Source organism: Ursus americanus, chromosome 17, assembly GCF_024610735.1.
Source record: "Ursus americanus isolate L20-20 chromosome 17, mUrsAme1.1.p, whole genome shotgun sequence".
In the NCBI taxonomy this organism is placed as follows: domain Eukaryota; kingdom Metazoa; phylum Chordata; class Mammalia; order Carnivora; family Ursidae; genus Ursus; species Ursus americanus.
Window position 1 is genome coordinate 6185703 of NC_142143.1, and position 22720 is coordinate 6208422.

At 49.6% G+C, this 22720-nt stretch overlaps 1 protein-coding gene across 8 annotated transcripts in view; it reads left to right on the forward strand.

Moving 5' to 3' along the window:
* PACSIN2 (protein kinase C and casein kinase substrate in neurons 2) overlaps positions 1 to 22720 on the forward strand; it is a 129431-nt gene that overhangs the window by 83720 nt on the left and 22991 nt on the right. For 5 of the 8 annotated variants that reach the window (XM_045779931.2, XM_045779936.2, XM_045779933.2 and 2 more), the window contains one exon: positions 6598 to 6735. The exons of 2 other annotated variants lie outside the window; for them this stretch is intronic. In XM_045779931.2, the coding sequence (XP_045635887.2) occupies positions 6676 to 6735 (60 nt within the window). In that variant the 5' untranslated portion in view covers positions 6598 to 6675. Of the gene's footprint in view, positions 1 to 6597; positions 6736 to 15418; positions 15665 to 22720 lie in introns of those variants that run through there. One more of the 8 variants, XM_087868648.1, reaches the window with a different exon arrangement.

Below are 22720 nucleotides of genomic sequence, written 5' to 3' on the forward strand. Positions count from 1 at the left end.
GAGGGAAGGAGAGATGTGTGTGCCGCTCTTGAACTGGCTGCTTTGTTGTGATTTGGGGGAAACAAACAAAGCTAGAGGCAATCCATGGTGAACCTATTTTCTTGGCTTTGTTTTTCCCTTCGTGATGGGAAGGAATCAAGAATAACTCAACGTATACACTACCTTGTCCTAAAGTTTCATTTCTGAATCTGTTGTTTGAAATTCAGATGGCATTTTCCTGTCGCCAGGTTAGATCGTAAAAGCCTGTTCTGGTGTGTTTGGCACACAGTGTACCCCATGAGGCAGGCGGGGACGGGGAGGGTGTGCAGCCTCTGTTCAGAGTTAGTGGAACCCGTTCAGCTTAGAGTCGAGTCCTGTAGTTCAGTGTCTTCAGGAAGAAATAATCCATCAACTACGGGGTGCTAGACAGTGTGACATAGACCAAAGCAGTGCGAGCTCATTTGTTTGTCGCTTTGTACTCTTCCAGAATTCTCCCACATCCGTTATCTCCCCTGAGCCGCCTCATACCTCGGGACATAAGGGTGCCAGTGGTGTCCCTGCCTGACAGAGGAGGACAGGCTTCTCAGGGGACAGATGACTGAGTTCACAGAGGTGGAGCCGACATGCGTTTTCCACTCACGGCCATGCTGCCTTCCCAGGAGCTTCACCGTCCCACGGAGAAGTACCCAGCTAATTAACAAATATACATTATATGTTTTTGGCATCGATAGACCTATTTCAGGAGTATTCGGTACCATTTGGCAGTAGAAACCATCTTATTTCACAGCATGTCTCCAGGCTTAGCAGTGGTTCAGGCTGACTCAAGACCCTGAAAGAATGAAGGAAGCAGAACTAGGAGATTTGCCTGACCTGATCTCCTTTGAAGAAATAGGTTTGTGGGTTCTCTTTTTGTCCTCAGAAGCCTCAATTTCCCTGACTTACGGGTTTCTTTAGCCCAGAGGGTTCTAAAACCAGATTCATTTTTATGGTTAGAGACATTTGTGTGTGAAAAAAAATTCTGAGCAATATTCCCTGACAGTCTGAGGACCTTTGGGGGATGTTTTGGACATCACTATTAATGAGACAGCCCTGAGAATCAAGCCCCCTTTCTGAGGGAGCGGCCTCCCATTCCGGCGGGGTTTCCAGAGCTGGGAAAGACTCGGGCCGGATGAGCAGTGTCCTGATGCGGTTGGGTAGCATGGACTCAGATGGTCTGGCTTGAGTCCTGGCCTAGCATTTACAAGCTGTGGGCCCTTGACCAGTGATTTGAGTTGTTGGGACCTCAGTTGCCTTCCTGTTCAACTTCTGCAGCGTTTTTGAGGGATAAAAATCTGTCCAAAGGTCACATAGACCACCTGGTGGTGCTAAGAGGTGCTTGGTGCAGGGGAGCCGCTGTGTTACTGGTTTATTCCTACCTGGGCTCCCCGGTAGAACAGCAGAAGCACGTGTGACTGAAGCAGGCTTGCTTTATTTGACACAAACATGGCCGCCTTCAGCCAAGAGAGGCTACTTTGGGGGTATCGTTCGGTCCTTAGTTATTGAATAGCTGTGTGGTACCATTAGGCTGCTCTTCTAGTTCCTTCCTTGGTGGCCTTGGTTTCCCCGTGGTACTGAGCCTGGCCCCTGGGGTATGGCCTGGTCTACAACTGGTTCCCACTCAGGAGGGGGCACACTCAAGTGCGCGTCCACACGCTAGAACAGAGCACCAGCGTTTGGCTGGACAGTAGGGGGCTTTGTTCAGGAAGCTCATCTGCTCTAGAGCACAGGCCGTGCCCTGTGCCCTCTCCTCTTACCTTAGAGTTATTTGTCTGCAGCTCTAGGCACCTTAGTCACATGTGTCCCCTTCACCCCCCACCCTCGCTTTAAGGAGGGAATGAAGGGATCCAGGAAAGAAGCTGTGGGGAACAGCATGTACTGTGCTGTCCGTGAGTGATGGAGCTATGGTTGGTCCTTCTTCCTGTTTGTCCTTTCTCTGACAAACTCTCGTCTTGAGTTCTCAATGGAAACATGGGTTGTTTTTGTTTTTCTAAGTTGCAAATACATTAAAGGAAAAAAAAAAAAAAAGGATACCCAAGCTGATTGGTTCACTGAGACCCCTTAACATGGGGGTATTGACACTTTTTCTTGTGTGAATATGTAAAGCAGACATTATGAGATTTTATTTTGATTGTCATCAAGCATTTATTACTATTTTCACTTTATTTTTTTAAAAGATATTTATTTGTCAGAGAGAGCACAAGCAGGGAGAGCAGTAGGCACAAGGAGAAGCAGGCCCCTCGCTGAGCAGGGACACCCCACACACACATGGGGCTCGATCCCAGGACCCTGGGATCATGACCTGAGCTGAAGACAGATGCTTAACCAACTGAGCCACCCAGGCACCCCTATTTTTTTTAGGATTTTATTTATTTGAGAGAGAGCAAGAGAAAGAGAATATGAGGGGGGGAGGGTTAGAGGGAGAAGCAGACTCCCCGCTGAGCAGGAAGCCCAATGTGGGACTCCATCCTAGGACCCTGGGATCATGACCTGAGCCGAAGGCAGATTCTTGACCGACTGAGCCACCCAGGTGCCCCCCAACTTCACTTTATTTACAGCACTAGAAAGGCAAAGAATATTTCCTCTGCTTACATTTGACAAATGTAACATTTGGGTATTTGCTGAAGATTTTTCCACTAGTCTAGTCCAGTTTAGTTGTTTTCAGTTTCATTTAAAAGAAACTGAGGCCTAATTCATGGGCTGTTTGTATTCCCAGCACTAGCTGAGTTCTTGAAACTTCGATCTTTGTTGAATGAATGAATCCGACTCACCACGAGCACCTGACAATGGCAGGTCGTCCCCTCTTTCCAGTTTTAAATTCACATATGACCATTGTCACTGAGCCAGTGATACGTTCTGGGCTCCTTTCTTCCAGTCCCCTCCATCTCTGAGCCTGGGTATGGCTGGTGTGACTTGGGAGGTCATTTGGGCCCACAAAAAGTGGCTGATTATTGTGCCACATTGAGTCGTGGGGCCAGGCAAATTCTGGTCATAAAAGAACAAATCTCACTGTTTGTCGGGAGAACATTTCTTGTGTGAGCCTTGAAGTCTGGGAGCTGATTCTGTTACTTTTGGTCTCCCTTGATCCATCTTGACCACCCTCCCTGCTTACAGATAGGAAGCCCTTCTCCTGGGTGCCTGTGCAGAGCCCATCTGCCTGTAAGTCCCTTTCTAGCTTGTCCCATACCCTATGAAGGAAAGCACTCTCATTCTTGCTTTCCTGGTATTTTCATAGCAGTTTACTCATAATACCCACAAACTGCTCATTATGTGTCATGTACTGTAATAGGAAGAACTTGCATTTTAGAACTACAGAACCTGGTCTTGAGTCATGATCTCATCATTTATCACCTTAAACGAGTTACTGGACCTTCAGTTTCTCATCTGTGAAAAGGGCATAAGAATACCTACCTCATGGACTATTACGAAAAATGAATGAGAATGTGGAATATAGCTAAAATTGCGCCTGGAGGGAAATTTATAGCTTTAAATGCACATATGAGAGAAGAAGACAAGCAGAAAAGTAATGAGCTACGCTTTCGTGTCCAGAGTTACAGAAAGAACAACTTGAAGCCAAAGGTGGTAGAAGGAAGGAAATTAATGAAGGAAAGAAATAAAGGAAAAAGAAGACAAATATGCAACAGACAGCTGAAAGAAAGCAAGCTACAAATAGATTCTTTGAAAAATAAAAATATACATTGATAAATCTCTGATGAGAATGAAAAGGCATGACTACGGGTCGCTCAGTGTTTAAAATGATCATAGGAGGATAATATGAACAATTTTATGCCAATAGATTTGAAGAAAAAAATCACCTGGATTCCCTGGAAAACCACAACTCTACAAAGTCAACACACAGAGAAACAGAAAATACATGAATAGTCTTTTCCCTTTTAACCAGAATCTGTGATTAAAAGTGCTTAAAACTCCAGGCCCAGGTGACTTCACTGACAAATTCTACCAAACATTTAAGGAAAAATTAAGCCAGTCTTACGTAAACATCCCTTTGTGATAAAAGCTCTTGGTAGAATTGTAGTAGAAAGAAACTTTCTAACTTAAAAAGTGGTACTTTAAAATACTGTATAGCAAACATCATACTTCATGGTGAAATGTTGAAAGCTCTGTCCTTGAGGCCAGGGTCAGCCTGGCACTGGTGAAACTGTCACCTTGGGGATTGTCACAGTTGCTGAGCACAGTGCCGGGGTGGGCACAGGGCGCTGGACGTTGGGTATGTCCCACCATGGGACTCGGGCAAGGAAAACTGGACTTTCCTTGTTCCCACCGGTCAGCCAAGAGCGTGCCTCACCTCTGAAGTCCTTTGCAGCTCCAGTGTTACTTGGTTTTGTTTCTTGGCGGTTCAGGTTCTTTCTCCTAGGAGTTGAGTGTGTCTTTTTGTGCTGAGCCCAGTGGCAACCTCTTCTTGGCTCCTGGCATTTAGTAGGCTCTTAATAAACCTTATGCAGAATGGACCATCTATTTGTGTCCAAACCATGTCTGAACGCTGGCAAAAAATGAATCCCTCTGCCTGAACTCTTCAGGTATTGAGCTGCTTCTACACCCAGAGCAGGCACCTGTTCCTCCCTGCACCTGCTCCCTGCAGCTGTTCCCGCAGCTGGCTAGGCAGCCCAGCCAGTGGCTCATTTCGGTCACTTTCAGACTTGCCTGAGCCCAAAGCCCAGATATTTCCTGAGGAACCTGGAGCAGAGACAGCCGCTCTGGGTAGAAGACTTTTTGCCACTGCAAATGTGGGCTGGCGTGCTCCCAGGAGGGCCCTGGCCAAGAGCACAGGATTGCTTAGGGAAGGGGGTGCTGTGAAACGTGGCACCAGGGCCCAGCCAGAGCAGCCTGTCGGCCTTTGTGATATCCTGGAGTTACAATGACATGCTGCCCTGTGATGAAGGAGCAGAGGTCGAGACAGCATGCTGGCAGGAAGAGTGTGCACGTGGCGCCCGGGCAATTGCCTGGTTATAGTGTACGTGCATTTGGGGCACTTGGCTTTGAAGTACCGTCATCTGTTCTTTGAATTTATTGGCCATATAGTTCTGTGTTCAACTTTAGAAGCTGTCACATCCATCAGATTAAACTGTTTTAATAGCAACTAGATCTTAGGTTATAAGACACCAGATTTATTTAAACTTCAGATAGTTTTTGGAAAACCTCTTGGTATGATGGAGAGAACATTACCTTAACAAACTTGTCAAATGTTTTCTCCGCCATTCATTACTTGGGTGACCATGGGCAAGTTACTTAACCTCCCCGAGCATCAGTTTTCTCAACTAGACAGGTAAAAGGAATGATAGTGATAGTAATTATTATCTAATGACAATTACATTGTAATTTACTATGTCCCCCCCCCCGCATGTCTGTCCTCATTTGACCCTCACTATAATTCTGTGTTGTGTATTTCATACTCATCTCTCTTTTATAGATAAGGCCATTGAGGTTGGGTAACTTGCCCACTGTTGCCCAGCTAGTGAGTAATAGGTCTAGGATTGGAGCCTGTGTTCCTCTTCCTTACTATGCTTCTAGACTGCCTTATAGGGAATTGTGAGAATTAAATGTGATCACATATGGAAAAGTACCTAGAACAAAGTCTTGTACCTTGTAGGTGTAACAGTATGGGTCACTCTGCTCACCCCGCCCTCCCTGGGCCCTCCCTTAGCAAAGCTGAGGCTTTGGACTCCTGACCATGGTAGTTAGGGAAGTTCCAGATCTCTGGCTGTGTGATCTGAACACGGGGTGATGGAAAGGAAGTTGGAGTCCACTTTTCACCAAGAAGTCAGGGAGTCTCATGTGGCCGTGGACAGGTCATTGCATCACAATGATCTGTAATCATGAATGTCGCAGGGGGTCCTTCAGCTTCCTCCCTCTCCAGGAGGTTAATCACCCCTTTACCCTTGCCTGGATTTAGAACACTGTGACCCAGAAATGATCCCTTTTGCTTATTTGTCTTTACTCTGTCTAGCTGACCCTCACACAGACAGTATCTGAATAAACCGGTCTGAATTTGGGGCTTCAGTGGCTAAGGTGACTCAGTCATGGGTGGGGGGGGAGACAATGACCAACACAAGTGAAACATGGGGGAATCTGGGGGTGAAGTCAGGTGTCCAGGGTGGATCATTTCCCCTCGTGTCTTACTGCAGGGCCTGGTCCTGCCGGGTGGGTAGGACAGGCTGGGGCCCGGCGAGCCCAGAGATGCGGGGATTCTGCCCGTGTTCGCGTGTTCTCCTCACACGTGCTCTGTCTCCCTCTCCATGGGACGAGGAAGATTGTTTAGTAAGGTTATCAGTCTGTTGGTCTAAGAACATGAACTGTTCTCCAGAAAGCTCTTTGAGCTCTTCAGTAAGATGTCGGAAGGGTTCACTTGTTAATGTGAAACACACATACACACGCGTGTAACATATGTGTGTGTAGGTGTGTGTATAGATATATATATTGTTATTGAGTTTTCTCTCACCTCAAGGGAACATCTGAGACTGCTCTGTACTAAGGCAGTGATGGGAGTGGAAGTTGTAGGATGGGGATGGCTTGCTTATTACCTTAGGAATTTAAAAACCACAACAATGTGCTTTTCTTTTATAGGTTTGTCTACGGGTTTTGAGCATCTGAAGTTGACCTCTGCTTTAAGCATTCGCTGCTGCTCCCTCACTGCCTGAAGAGATGTCTGTCGCTTATGATGATTCCGTTGGAGTAGAAGTGTCCAGCGATAGCTTCTGGGAGGTAATGCCCATGCTTGCTTCCTCATGGATGCAGAGACCAGGCTGATGGCGCCTGACACACCTGGCTTCTCTTGGCCGGAATTGGGGGAGGAGTTGAGCAGACCCCAAACAGGCCAGGTCTCTGTGGTCAGATCCAGATGGCGGCGGGCGTGGCTAAGCTGTCAGTGCAGGTGGTGAACTTACCTGGCTAGGAAAGAGTGATAAAGAGGCTAGAGGTGCCTGTCAGGGTCTTATCAGTCTGTCTGTTCTCAGATTTTCCTTCTCATGCTTAGCCATGACGTGACTTGGTGCTGCATACATTCATTACTGGGCTTGGCCTGAGAGGCAGTGTTACTTCTGACTTGTGTGTGGAAAAGTGGACAGTAGTGATGTGACATCATGCTGGACAGTGCGGGCAGGTGGCCAGAGGGCTGACCAACTGCCCTTGAGCCTTTCAGAGCATCTTCCTGTGAATCTAGGCCCTCCTTTCCTGACTAGATACTCGGGGGGTAGGTTGTTTTTTCTGGAAGTCACTCTTCCTGAGCCCACTTTTTCCTGCCTGCTGCTTAAAGGAAGGTCCATTTTTGTTCTTGTGGCAAAACCTCTGGAACTTTCCAGGCAGCTGGGGGCTTAGTGGAAGGAGCACTAGCTTTGCAGTTGGAAAGATCTGGGTTCTGATCCCAGCTGTTCCATCGCTAGCTGTGTGATTTTGGGCAAGTTGCTTGACTGATCTGAGCCTCAGGTCTTCATCTCTAAAGGGGGGATGATACTGGCCTTTGAGGGAAACTGCAGGATGAAATGAGAATATACACGTCCGCACCCAGGTGGGTGCTTTCCTGACCCCAGACACTCGAGCAGTGCACAAGATGGGGAGGATGCCAGGGGTTTGCTGGGGACTAGCATGAATTAGTTTTGTAGACTTTGATTGATTAGGTGTATAATTTTATCTGAGAGCCAATACCACGTGATATTGTCTAATAGAGACAGTGATCACAGGTGCCCGGTTTTAAAAAAGGTGGACAAGGAATTCAAAATTCTATTAACAGTTTTCAAGGTGCCTGGGTGGCTCAGTTGGTTAGGCGTCCGCATCTTAATTTTGTCTTAGGTCATGATCTTGGGGTCATGAGATGGAGCCCTATGTCGGGTTCTGTGCTCAGCGCAGGAGAGATTCTCTCTCTCCCTCTTTCTTTCTCTCTCTCAAATAAATAAAAATCTTAAAAACAAATTCTTTTAACACTTTCCTTAAAGTTGGGCAGAAGGTCATTATCGACTCTTAGCTGAATACGTCATTTTATTAAAAGTATGTGTTTCATGAGCAGGTACTCTGTGCTAGGTCCTTTGAGGCTCCAGTGGGAAATGTGACAGCCCGAGTCCTTCCCGCTCGGCTGGTAGCGGCTTCCTGGGGGTATCCAGGCCAGAGCTCAAATTTCAGTAGCCAAAGAGGTGCATCTGCCATGGGAAACATTTCACAAAAGGCAACAAAAGTGACAAGGTGGCAATAGAGTCACGGTTGAGTCCCAGCCACTGCAGCAGCGGCTCCCTGGCATTGTTAGGACATTCTCACAGCACCAGGGTATTGGTGGGGTGTTGGCAGGGGTTGGGGGTGAAATAGGTGGAGCTGTGTTAGAACAGGCAGTTACAAGATACAGTTTGGAGGTGCCTCTGGGACAGTTCTGAAACTCAGGACTGCCCCTCAGCCTCCCTGTGCAGGTTCAGGCTCACGGGCAGACACGTCTTGCTTGCTTGCCCCCAGGGAGGCTGTGGCCTTGCCAGCATTGGAGAAGCACTCGGGGAGCCAGCAGGGGCATGCAGAGCCTTCCTGGGAGATCCTGGGAGGCTGGCCTTTGGAAAAGCAGGTCCTTGCCAGTTTCAACACTGAACCAAAACTAGATAGAATCCTTTAGAGCTGTGGGGAAACTTTCTGTTTGTAGCTGTGGTGACATTAGCATCTGGCACTAATCGGTGCCTGCCTTGAGCTGGATGGCGGTGCAGAGGCCGGCACACACAGCAGGCCTTGTGAGCGACAGGCCCGGAGAGGCAACGGACGGGTTCAGATGCATCCTTTGGAGCCGGGCAGCTTGGGCTTGACTCCCTGCCTTGGGGGCGAGGGGGGGCACTTTGGGCAAGTTCCTAATTTTTCTTTGCCTCAATTTCCCAATCTGTAAAGCGGGGATAGAAATGGTACCTATATCCTGGTATAGCTGTGAGGGTTTCAGGAATGCACACGTGTAAAGTGGTGGAGGGCATCAGGATAGGTGTGGGCTGGGAGCTCTGTCCCTCCGACGTGGGAGCCGGGGGCCATCAGCACACACAGCACATCACTGTGGCTTCAGGGTGCATTTGGCAGCATCATTTGAATTACCCAGTTGAGGACAGAACCCGCTCTGGAGAAATTCGGTAGCTAAATATAGTGCTATTACAGAAGTCTTCAGCTGCTTCTTAAAAAAAAAAAAAAAAGTTGCCAGCATATATTAAATCAAGCAGCTCTAACAAGTCCTGTTACTGATTTAAGCTCTCAGGCTCCCTGTTAAATTCTTAGCTGCAGTAACGTCAATAGACAAGAACATCTCCTTTTGCCCGAGGAATGCAAAGGCCAATGGTTTATTTTCTAGTCAGGCCCCGCTCATCTTGTGATGCGCTCTCTGAAATTACTCTTCAGCTTGTGGAATTCAGCAGTGCTGTCGTCCTCCTCCTCCCTGATGGCTGTCCGTTGAAAGGAGGAGCGATTCCTGAGGGCAAAGCCACCCCATTAGACTGTGAGTCACTTGGGTGCATGCTGCCAGACACACATCTCTCCAAGCTGCCAGCAGGGTCCCTCCTTCCCACGGGAGGTGTCTTCTCACTGATGTGACCCACAGACCTGTACAGATCTACCAAAAGCCTTGTGGTCTCGAGGCGGAAGAGTCCTTGGGCTTAGTTTTATTCCTTTCCACTGGAAGGTGTTCGCTGGAGTGGGTCATTCCAGAATCATCTTCTGTATGCTGGCTATGTGCCTGCACAGGAGGGACATGGGCCTGTCCTCCAGGAGCCTTTGGCTGTGACATTTGGAGGTAAGCTCTCATGGGAGGAGGCTGACACCAGACAGATCATCGTAGGGAGTGCTGTAAGATTTGCTGGGGGGGGCACAGTGGAAACAGGGGCTCCCGCTGGGGGCAGGGCAGGAGAATGCATTGGAAGATGAGCAGGATTGGTACTTACTAAGCACTCATGTGTTTGCTAGATGAATGAGTGAGCAAGTCCTGGGAGGAGAGATCACCCACAGGGACTAATATCTAATGGAAGTAGTTGTAGGTATTTGGAGGGGACACTTTCTATATTACCCAATACTTAACAGTAAGCCATTTAGAAAAGAGGAGTGGGCTCTGATTCCTGCACTGAAAGCTCCCAGAGGAGAGAGGACGATGGCCTCCATGGAGGGGGATGGTCAGTGGGGCCAAGCCACAGTCTGCCTCTGAGTGTCGTGGTGTTCAGAGGAGAAGGACCTGCTTCCTGGCATCACCAGAGAAGCCGTGTGGGGTAGATAGGGCTGGACTTTGAGATGGGATGGCATACTGAGTTGGAGCAAAGTCTGGAAGCCGGAATGAGCATGGCCTTGCAGAGGGCTGAAGACCTTGAATTCTTTGGAGGCCAGAAGTCATGTGGGATTGGGTAGGTTGGGGCTGAGGAGAGGCTGTTCCCCAAGTGGGTGGTTTCTTCAGCAAGTTGGAGCCTAGCCTGTCCTCCTCGCAGGCTTCCCAGTGTGGGATAGGGCCATTTAGTTACTTCTGGCAAGTCTTTTGGCTCACTGCAGGAGCCTGAGGGCCCTCCTCCTGCGTCCTCGGCTTCTAGGCCCTGCTTCTGGGTCTTCCCATCGGCCCCGGGGCTGCTGTACAGAGAGAGCTGAGGCTGCAGGTGGTGGGGCTTTGCACGTGTCACCAGTACTTCCTGTGAGAGCCTGACCTCCTCTGCCTTCCGTGGGCTCTGGGCACACAAGGGCGGGTTTGTCGCCAGCAGGCCTGCTGCTGCCTGAGTCTCCGAGGGCTCCTTGGTGGCCAGGCTGGGAGGGCAAACTGCTAATTTCAGGAACTGGGTCCTGAATCTGCCTCATCCCCAAGTCAGGGGTTCTGCTCAGCTGTCAGCCATATGTGCGGTTAGAGCTCAGACCTCCCTGGAGAAGCCAGGCTGCGGCTGACCTGTACTGCGCTCTCTGTGGGCACAAAGAGCCTTTGAGGAGAGGACTATTGGGGAGATGAAGAGAACATAAATATCTGGCTGAAAATGTTCTAAGAATGTTAGCCCTAAAGAGTTGGCATGCGACTCTCAGTATTTACCGTCTCCTTCAGAGAAGGCTCTCCCTGCAGCTTCCTCTCCGACTGTGGAGACAGTATCGCATGAAAACATCTGCACGTGGAACGTGGTTTTGTCTGGAGAGCTGACTACAGGGAATGGTGTGCACTTTTCCCATCCCTCTAGAACAATTTTGTAGCTAACATATTTAGAGGGTGCCGCTGCCCTGTGCGCGTGGGTTCCACAGAGCCAGATTTGGCACCCGCCATAGTCCAGAGCCGGGGCTGAGTCCTGGGGTCCCAAGACGGGTACATAATCTTGAGACCCCAGAGCCAACATTTGCCGTGTCGGGGCAGTTGTAGGGCAGCAAGGGCCAGTGGAAGCACGAGGCGCATGGCAATAAATCGCCTTGCCGCTCCACAGCAGTGACCATTTGTCCTCTGGCCACCCCCCACTTACGCAGACCTGGATGGAGCTCCCCACAGGATGGCCTGTCTGTGGGTGTGTCAGCTCCGGTGTACCCCTGTGCTCGGGTAGAGCTCCCGGCAGGCTGGTGGCATGCCTTGATTCCCCTGAAGTTTCTGAAGGAACCACAAATTCATTCTTTCAGGCAAACTGGTATCTGCTGTGACACGACCGGGGATTAGGGCCCTGGCCTCCCCTGTGCCATGTTCAGTCTGTTCTCTACCCTGAAGCCAGGGCAGCCCATCCAGAAAAGCAAACCTGTAGGATTCCTTGCCCTGCGTGGGAAGCTCCAGTTTTCTGTATCACCTCCAAAGTAAAACCATTCTCTGTAGTGTAACAAGGCATAAGCATGTGTGGGCGGCTGCCCGGGGCTCCTCCTCTAGGTGCCCGTCCACGAAGAGCTGCCTCCCTTCCTGGTTGTCTTTCCTCCAACTTGAGCTCCATTTCTTTCCCAGCTCCTCCTCCAGGCAGCCTTCCCGGACCCCTTCCGGCAGACTTACAGCCTTCCTGCCTGCCCATCCAGTGTGTAGTCTCACGTTTTGCTTCCTCCTCTGGGCTCTGAACAACCTGAGGACAAGGACATGATTCTCCCCTGCGTCCCTGGGTCTTAGCATGGTGGTGCCTGACATGCTGAATGACTGTTGATTTGAATGCGCAAGTAAGTCAGAGAAAGGAAGAGGTTTAATGCTAGGTAATAAGACATGCTTTGCTCATAAGCTTGCAATGAAATATTTGGAAAGAGAATTTGTATGCAAATAACCACCATAGTGAGCAGAAATCGTTCTTTCAGTAAACATTCGTGGAGCACTGCTATGTGCCAGGCCCCATTCACGGCCTTGCGGATACAGCATGGACAAAACAGACAGAAGTGACCTTTTTTTTTTTTTAAGATTTTATTCTTTTTATTTGTCAGAGAGAGAGCACAAGCAGGGGGAGCGGCAGGCAGAGGGAGAAGCAGGCTCCGCGCTGAGCAAGGAGCCTGACAGGGGACTCGATCCCAGAATCCTGGGATTGTGACCCGAGCTGAAAGCAGACACTTAACCAACTGAGTTACCCAGGTGTCCCCAGAAGTGACTTTTAAATGGTCCAGATGAAGCACTGTGAGGATGTGGAAGAGGCTATCCCTCCTGAGTGGGCACGCCAGAACTGTGTCAGAGGTGGCTGTAGGAGAGAGGGACTTTCTGGCCCCCCAGCCCTCTATCCCATGCGTGGGTGTGTGTGGTAAGTCGTCAGGCTGCGTGCACGTAAGCCGTATGCTCATGGTGTGTGTACGGTTAACACAGTGATAATGGCTAGCATTTATTGCTCTGGGCCAGAACCCTGCTCTGGCTTATATGGGTGCTCTTGAGCCTCACAACTGCCTTCTGAGATTGTGATCTTCGTTTTACAGGTGGGGAAACTGAGGCTCGGGTGGTTTGCTGGTGCCCAGCTTCACATAAATAATAGGTGGTGGAGCTGGGATTCGGGCCCAGGCATCTCCCTCTAGAACTGCTCTCTTGCCTCAGCTCTCAGCCTCCCAGGAGCTCCTCAGAGAAGAGAAATGGTCTTTTGCTCTGACTGCCACACGCTTAATGCTTCTGCTTTAGCGTGAAGCAAGGCACAGACTTGATGGTTGCCCAGAGATACTCCTTATTCCCCTGTGCTTTCAGCACCCAGCACGTTTCACAGCCCTAAAATCCATAGCGACCCCATTTGGAAAGGAAAGCTCAGAGTAGGGGTTGGGATAGGCTGAGATAGGAGGCCCTGTGCTGGCACCTGGGGGACGCCCTGCTGGTGTGTGCCGGGTATGGCATCTGTCATGTGCTTTGAAGGAACATGGGTGGGGAAGTGGTGACACTGCAAGGCCCAGGCCCAGAAGCTCCCGGCCTGCCTGGGATGCAGGTAAACTTGGGGATAAACTAACTTGGATCCTGGATTTGACTGAAAGCCTTGTCAGCATAAATGAAGCAGCTGTGGGGCTCTCCTGCTGGTTTGTGCTTACATGGCTCTTTCCAGACTGGCAGAAGCATTAGCTAGCTGCTCATTTGTCGTCTGTGGAGTTACTCTCTGATGGCGCTCTAAGAGTTGATTCTTTTTAGCTTTTGTGAGGAGAGCTGGAATGACTCACTGGATTAAGAACTTGGTAAATAAAGGATCTTGAGGTCTTCGTTGCCCATGCCAATAGCTGAGCACTTAGCAGTTTCCCAGTCCCTTCCTGTGTACCTGGAGCAGGAATTCCCACTCCCAGCACCATTCAGGCCTTGAGAAGACACTACGGGGTGCCCCGTGTGTGCCTGGCATGGAGGATGGAGAAGAATGAAGGCACAGTCCTTACCCTCAAAGCCACTGTTAGCACAGTTAGGCATGCAACAGCAGATGTCCATACAAGAGTAACAAGGGAAGGCTGAGCTGAGGGGGAAGGCTTCCCAAGGGGGTGGGATCTGGTATAGCTCGTGTTCTGTGGGCCCTGATATCCTGCCTCAAGCCTCAGAAAGTAGCCTTGCCCCTCAGAGTTCCCTTCTGCTCTTAACCACAAACAGCATTTCCTTTAGGCAGTGCTGACCACCCAGAGTGTTCCTTCCAGAACTTGTGGCCATCTGTGATTGGGTTATTTATCTGACCGTAAGTCCCAGGAAGGTAGGGACCACAACAGTTTGTTTACCAGTATATCCCTCGTCCCTCACATAGTCCTCGGCACATTGTTAGGTGTTCATGACACATTGGTGTGTGGTAAGAGGGCAGTGCCAGGCTCTCAAAAATTGAGTTATGCGGGCTTCAGGGGGTAGCCGGCCAGCTGGTAGCATTGACAGACTCTTCAGTTACGAATCCTGGAATTGCAGAGGGTCCTTGGAAATCATCTAATTCTGTCCCCCCTCTTCATTTTTCTCCCAATGGACAAGGTGTAGAAATGGCCAGGTCTGGTCAAGGGCTACCTGAGCCGGGCATGTGCCTGAGCTGGGCTAAGAGCATGCCCGGCTGGGAAGAAACCCACCCTAGCGCAGTGTGTTTAGTCTTTATGAAATCAGTTCTACCTCCACCCTACAGCTGAAGGAACAGAAAGGTGGGGAGAGAGACCCACACAAGGTCTTTATTTGGGGGCAGGGCCAGATCTTTGCCTCTCCCTCCTGAGAGGTGGCCTCATCAGAGAGGGCGGTGGAGGGCTGAGGGACTGGAAACAGATAAGAGAAATTCAGTCAGCCAGTCTCGTTGCCATCTGCAAGACTGTCATTAAGGAATCCCAGAAGGGTCATCTTTCATCCTTGTCTTTCAGAAAAGCCGGTTGAGAATATCCTGGAGCCTCTCAGTGTACTTTATCAGTCTTGGATAAAACATTGGACTCTGACTCCATGGACTTGCTGGGAGGGAGGGACAACACCAAGGGCTTTTCCTTCTGTCTGGTCAGCACAGCACAGCTGGCTCACCCTTGAACCTGCCTCTCCGGGACGTAGAAGGAGCATTTGTGGTGCTTGGGCCTTCAGGGTCACAGGTTAAAGGGCATGAGCTTTCTGAGGGTGAAATCAAGTCGTCTTTGGCAAGCTGTCTTAGTAGTTTATAGGTTCGGGGTTCCTAACGTGAGCCTCGGCGGCACACAGTGGAATCAGGAGCAGGGCCTGTACATTACTTCTCAGTCTTGAACTCCGTCTGTGGCCTTCCCTGGGACCCAAGGGGCTGGTTGGAAGCACACACATCACCTGACGACCCATTAAGTCTTGGCTTTACCCTCTCTGTTCTCAACCTGAGGAAGGTTCTGGAAGGTGGGCTCTGCCTTTTTCTGGCTGCATGAGCATGGGTGACTTTGCCTCTTTAAACCTCAGTTTCCTTTTCTGTAAAACGGGGACGCTAATAGTACCCACTGCCAAGGATTGTCACAGGACTAAATGAGGTGGCACATGCAGAGCTGGTAGCACACTGCCTTGCAAAGTGTAAGCATGCTCTATTATGATGCTCTTGCTGATGAGAAACAGTGCGTGGTGCCTTAGTCCAGGGGCTAACATGCACCACTGTGACCCATGTGGGACACGCTGTGGCTGCAGGCCATGGGGACAGTGTGTGGAAGGGCCCTCGTGGCCCCCAGGTGGACCAGCAAGCAGGAGCCTGTGGTGGGGAATTGGTCCCGACTGTCTGCAAGTGCGGGTGATGCAGGCGCTCCCTCTCGGTGGTCCGGCAGGGACAGCGGGTGTCAGGGAAGCCTCTGTAGGGAAGACAAGCTGAGCCTTAATAGAGAGCTGGAACTGGGACAGGTAGGATGGGACTCAACACCCACGCCCGTCTCCGTCTCTCTCCCGGCCTTTGACACTAATCCCTTTCCTAGTGGTAGGACTTGTGTTAGCCCCGGCCCCTGTGAGCTTTATAGCCTGGTTTTGTGCAGCTATTTTTAATTCCCATCGAGGACATCGTGCTCCCTGTCATCCTGTTTCTTTTTCTCCACTGCTGGTGAGGTCTGTGCAGCTTGCAGTGTCTACACCCAGTCCTGCACTTCTTCCTGCTGCCTCCATGTTGGTATGCACCCCCCCCAACGTTCACCCACACATTCTCCAGGGAGAAGACTCCTGCGTGCCCGTGGCCCAAGAGAACATTTCTGTGGGGATATGACTCAGGGACAAAATTGCTAGGTCCTCCTAGGGCATGTGTATGCTTAATGACTTAATTACTGCCTGCTTGTTCTCAGGCCTGCCCCAGTCTGGTTTCCACCAGTGTACACAATAAGGGTCCTTTGTGCCCCCTCTGTCCCACACTCAGGCTTGCCAGTCTGTAGGAGTGAAGTGAAGAGCCCTGTGATCATGGGCATCCCCCCAAGTCACACGAGGGTGAGCCCCTTGCTGCTGTGAGCCCCTCGGACTTTGCTTCTCTCTGAAGTTGCCCTAGTCATACCCTTTGCCCAACTTCCCTCAGGGCCTGTCTTTTTCATGTTGATATATAGGACTTCCTGGGATATTCCTGTTTAGTCTTTCGTGAATTTAGACATAGCAAATTGGGAAACAGTGTTTGTAGTCTGTTAACTTTGTCCATGGTGTTGGTTTCTGAACACAAATTCTTAATTTTTGATCTAATAAAATTTACACACATAGGCACATGTATATGTAAGTATTTGTACAGCTTTGACTTCGGAAATTTTGTTTAAGGATCCTGCCTGGCCCTAAGTCACACAGATAGTCACCTGCATTTTCTTCTAGTCACTTTCAGGTCCTACCTTACATTTTTATTGAGTGCCAGCCATGTGGCAGAGCCAGTGGAAGGCAATGGAGAAAGAGCGGTGGATGAGGAAGGCAAAGGTCCACACCCTCTTAGGGCAAAGAGTTGGATGGTATTTGGGCTTGATGTCCTGTGCACCGCGGGTTCTGATCCACATAGCTTGGGATGGCATGAAGGAAGGCCGTCTGGGGGCATGGACACAGGAGCTGGCTAGGGAGGGCAGGGTGTTCCAGGGCACAGGCTGCCACTCCCTAACTCTGTTATGCATCCAGTCAGCAGTGAGACAGCCAGAACTTCACTGCAGTTCCTGGGGGGTCCAGAGTCCATTGGGATTGGTGGTGTCGAGATGAGCCGCGGGCAGGAAGAAGCCAGGGCAGCACAGGGTGGGGCGTGTGAGCTTTGGGGCAGCCCTGCCTGGTCCCATTCTCATTTGGGCCACTGGTTTCACTCTGGAACTTAGGTTGTAATCAGGCAGTTTGTCTGTGCGATGGATCTGATGGTCAGCAAGCAAAGAGGAGAGTACAAAGAATAAACTTGGGGAAGCTTGGGTGGCTCAGCTGGTTAAGTGTCTGCCTTCGGCTCAGGTCCTGGGATCATGTGACCCCCAGCTCAGTGGGGAGTCTGCTTCTCCCTCTCTCTCTGCCCCTCCCCCCCAAATAAATAAAATCTTAAAAAAAAAAAAGAATAAACTGGGGGGCCGATGGGTGGGAGGCTCAGAGGAGCTGCAGGTCGGCATTCACTTTCCCTGTCATCCACCTGGGATCCCCAGAGGTCTCACTGGGTTGCTTCCAAATCCTCCTGCCTTCCTGTTGCCGTTGGCCACTGTGTTCCACAGAAAGAAGTCGGCCAAGCTAAGCAGTCTCTAAAGTCAGAGAGGCAGGCATTGTCCTGCGTCCTTGTGAAGGGCAGTTCCAGACTGTTTACACATAGAGGATAAAGGAGGAACTGGTGTGACCTGTTCCAGCAGTCCCTCCCGGCCCCCCTGTAATTATAAGCCTGCTGGGTTTTAGAGCCCACTGTCTCTCTCCTGATTCCCGATTACGTCGATGTTTCTGCACAAGGATTGCTGCAACTCCAGCCCCAGACTCATCTTAGCTGACTGTAAATCCAAGGTGTGCCTGACGCTGGATTCTCAGCGCCTGGGGTGGAGGAAAACCAGAGGAATGACTGGAGCCAGATTTAGAGAAAGGGAGAGGTAGGGAGCCTTGAGGAGGGCAGGCTGCTAGGGGGCCCTAGGCCCCAGAATGGGGGATTGTGGGTGGGGAGAAGATAGAGTGATTCAGATTCCGGATTCCGGATTCCGGGGAGGACAGCAGAGCTTGGAGGTTGGGAGAAGTGTGGCCCCACCCTCACCCCCTGGGGAAAAGGGGGGCAGGAGAGTGGCTTCTGGAGGACTCTAGAAAGGTGATGGTTCTGCTCTTTCCCAAGCCCAGCCTGCACAGACTACAGCCCGAGGTGCCTGGGCGCTGACCGGGATCCTGCTACCTCTGTCTGGCTCCCACCTGCCACCTGGAGGACAGAGCAGTCCCTTTTCCTGCCTTCCCGCTCCCTGTCCCCACCGCTATGGACCCAGCCTGAGGAGGCCACTCTTGCACCTTCCTCCGGGAGCTTCACCCTCCTGAACCCCAACGTGAACCCCAAGTCCCCGAACACGGCACCCTTCAGGATGACCATCTGACACCCCCAACCCCCAGGTGCACCCAACCCCCCTGTCTAAATCGCTGGTCATTCCCTTGCATCCTGTGTTCCATGCTCCCTGCCTCATGGACAGCATACCCGAGTCTCCGTGCTGGTACATCTTCTCACCAACACTGTTCTCTTCTTGGAGACCTCTCTCTCCTCTCTTTTACCCTGGCCAGCTTCGACTTGTCCTTGAAAATTCAGTTTGGATGTTGCCTCCAGTATACCTTCCCCACCTCTCACTCCTCCCTCTAGCTGGGCAGTCCCTGAGGGAGGGGAGGGTGTCCCAGCCCTGCACCCAGGCGTATGTGTGCTGAGGTCTGTCTTTAGTATCTTGGTGTCTGAAGGAGTGAGCCTGAATTTCGAGGAAGTTAGGAACATAGATATCTTCAAACCTAGTTTTTAAAATGGGGATTTTGTGAATAAATCAATTGGTAATAAGGTTTGAAAGAAATCTTGTTTATTTTTTAAATTTCTACATAAAGTTCTTTGCCATTTGTCCACCTCAAAACAAACTAGTGTTTTAAAAAGCAAGAGAGAAACTTTTAAATTAAAAACTGATAAAACAGAAATAGCTAACCATATAGGTCCTCATTTTAACATATGATCAGTTTGTCCTGTATTTGAAAATTAACTCTCCTTGTTTTTTAAAAACCAGTCATCATTATACCTCAATTTTTAAAATGTATTTTAAAAAAAAGAGAAAACACTGCACCAAAGAAGACATATGGGTGGCAGACAGGAACAGGAAAAGATGCTCAGCATCACTAGACATTAGGAAAGTGCAAATTAAAATCACAATGAGATAATCACTACATACTAATGTGGCAAAATATTGAACAAACAAACCTGACACAGTACCAAGTGCTAGTGAGAATGCGGAGCGTCGGAACCCTCGCGCACTGCAGTGAGGAACGCAAAATGTGCAGCCACTTGGGGTAACAGTTTGGCGATTTCTTATAAAGTTAGACATATACTTACTGTATAACAATTCCACTCCTAGGTATTTACCCGAGAGAAATGAAGACGTATGTCCACACAAAGACCTGTCAGTGAATGTTTATAGCCTTTTTAGTAATTGCCCCAAGCTGAAAACAACCCCAGTGTCCTTCAACAGGATGAAAAGGCAAACAAATGATAGTGTATTCATACAATAGAATACCTCTTAGCAATAAAAAGGACATAGAACTACGGACATAGAAAATAACATGGATTAGTCTCAAAAGCCAGACCACATCCTGTATGATTCCATTTATTCTAGACAGCTTAGTAAAGAGTGTTGGGGAGAAAGAATCTCCTGTCCCCTTCAAGGTCCTTCTAGCTGGACTAAGAATCAAATTGACATGAGACAGATTAACAGGAGAAAATAAAATTTAATTTGTATATATGGGGAATCCACACAGACATAGCATATTCCAAAGACAGGCAAAATGAGGTATATATCGTCATCCTGGACCAAGGAGAAGGTGGGTAGGGGTCTGGGACTTCAAAGGGAAGGAATGTGATTCACAGGAAGATGAAAAAGAAAAAGAGTAAATGTTTAGAGAACTAATGCTTGCTGGGCCACTCAGAAACAATGGACACAGAGGACTTTGATCAGATAGGCCTTGCTGGGTTCCTCCCTGTCCACCAAGCCTAGTTCAGAGTATAATGTACTTATCTATGGTGGTAGCTCTCTTCCTGGAACAGGTCCTCTATCTAAATTCTTCGTAGGCAGTTGTGGGGGAGATAAAGAGCTTTTCCTGAATCTGCTGGGGTATGATTGCTTTTTAACTCAAAATAATCTTCATGGCAAAGTGGACTGTTTTGGGGCAGCCTGCCCTTGGCCCCTACAAGGGACGCAGATCAAATCAGTGTTTGTCAGGGCTGTGTGGGGTGGAGATTGACTGCAGGAGGGCATAGGGAACATGGTGGGGAGATGGAAGTTTCTGCACCTGGATGTGGTGATGGTTATGCACGTCAAACATTCAGCTGTACTCAAGCCTAGACCTGTGAAGGGTGAGCGTTACTGTTTGTAGATTATATTTCCATTTAGAGAAACAGCTGCCAGTAGTTCTGCTCTTAGGACGACTGCCAGTGCCTTGCTCAGGGGAGCAGGAAGGCCACGCTGCTCTGTCACTGGGTGGTTTATGGAGATGACAGTGGTACCTGGTGTATGTGCCTGTGTGTGGCGGCCTGCACCCACATGGAGCCTTCTCCCCTTGGCCTCAGCAGTGGTCACAATGCCAGCATTTAAACCTGAACTCACGCTTCTGGAAACATCCTGCCTGTATTCCTTGTTGCTTCTCAGATTTTAAGAGTTTGTCCTTTAAATGTCAGCGTCAGCTAAGGTACACGCTGAAGGGTCGTATCGACAGGTGCCTTTTTAGGGGATACGCTTTTCTTTGCCCTAAATCTTTTTACAAGGGTTTTGAAAAGCAGAGAAGTGGGCAGGTTTACCAGTGTGAATGTTGTTGGGGACAGTGAGATGAAAGCCAGCTCTGCCTCATGGTTTCCTGTCGACTCTCGAGTCTCAATCAAGCTGTGATGAGCTTAGCTCTTCTTGTCGCCAGCTCAGCAACAGAGTTGTGTTTTGTCGGTTACTTTTTTCATCCTGCTGTAAATTTCTACATGACAGCAAGGCCCTATTTTAAGGGAAGTGAGCACGTGGTGTTACTTCCAACTGGTTGTGAAATGCTTGCTTTTAGGGGCGCCTGGGTGGCTTGGTCGGTTAAGCCACCGACTTTGATTTCAGCTCAGGTCATGATTTCAGGGTGTGAGATTGAGCCCCCTGTTGTCAGGTTCCACGCTCAGCGGGGTGTCTGCTTGAGAGAGTCTCTCTCCCTCTCGCTCTGCCCACCCCTCACTCGTGCTCTCTGTCTCTCTCAAAAATAAATAAAAATCGAAAAAAGAAAGAAAGAAATGCTTGCTTTTGCCTTGCTAAGAAAGGGGCTGCTGAAGGATGGAGTCGAAAGGCCTGTGTTTTGGCGAGGAGTAGCAGCCTGGCCCTGAGCTGGGACAACTGACACGGGCTCCCGGAGCGATTCATGTACTTCAGCGTGCCTGCTGGAGAAGGCTGCCTTGGCCACTTCACATCCAGGGTTCCTCTCTGGCCCCAGGGACAGCCCTCCTAAAGGGCCCAGAGCCCCTTCTCCCCCATTGCCCATCTGCCTGTGGGGACCCCTGTGTTCTGTCCCTCTGTGAGGTCTTCCCCACCACCACCCCCTCCACCTGGCTAACTCCGCTCAGGGTAGGAGAAACTCGGGTAGTTTGAACTGTTCTTAAGTCGGAGTTAGTGGGCTGTGCCGTTGGTCTCTGCAGGCTGCCTGGGAGAGAGAGGACTGTCCCCTTTGCTGTAGAAGTGGGAACCAGTCCTTCCTTTTCTCCAGGAGCTTCCAGACTGAGCCCAAGCAGAGATGAAATAGGAGAGTGATCAGCCTGGCAGAGAGCTTTAGAAACGGTAAAATTGATAAAAGTTGCTTAAGATTTTTTTTTTTTAGATTTATTTATTTATTTATTTATGTGACAGAGACAGCCAGCGAGAGGGAACACAGCAGGGGAGTGGGAGAGGAAGAAGCAGGCTCCCAGCGGAGGAGCATGATGTGGGACTCGATCCCCGCACGCCGGGATCACGCCCTGAGCCGAAGGCAGACGCTTAACGACTGCGCTACCTAGGCGCTCCTGCTTAAGATTTTTGAAGACAGGGAAAGAAAGGGTTGAAATAGAACAAATCATTTTCATGCCACATGCCCTCCAAGTGCTCCAGGGTCAGCCGCGGGCAGCTACAGGCTTTCCTTTCAAATCAACTGCTGAAAAAAAGCAACATTTTGAACACTTTGATTCTCACTACAAATTAGCCACTAATACTTTGTCAATGATCCTTTATGTATTTGATAGATGAGCTAATCTCTCTTTTCACATGTGAGAGAAAGTAGTCAAAACTCACCATAACCCTCTTCAAAGCAGATAAGAGTCTGAGCTTTGCCCTCGGGACTGTCCTACCTGGAGCCGTTTGAACCACTGCCCTCGGCAGCAGCCCGGCCCCTGCTACTGCAGGATCCCAGAACGATGTCATACTCTAAGTGCTGTTCTCCTCTTAAAATGGGGACAGTTAGTCCTACTCGTTAGGGCAGGGCAATATTTGGAGGTGTAAAATGCCCACTGTGGCGTCTGGCACATAGTGGGTGCTCAGTAAGTGGGAAATAGTATTTATTGCCCAAATTGGGAAGTAATAATAATCCAGCATGGGATGACATTAAAGGGGTAGATCCCTGAAACCTGTTTATACCAATGATGATCAAAAGGTCTTTCGCCAATTCTGTAATATTAATTATAAGATCATTTGAATCTGAGTTACGGAGTTCTTTTCCTTTCTTTCTTTCTTTCTTTTTTTTTTTTCTTAAATCTCTCTAGTCAGACATCACTTACTCTGGGTAGCTGTCCCT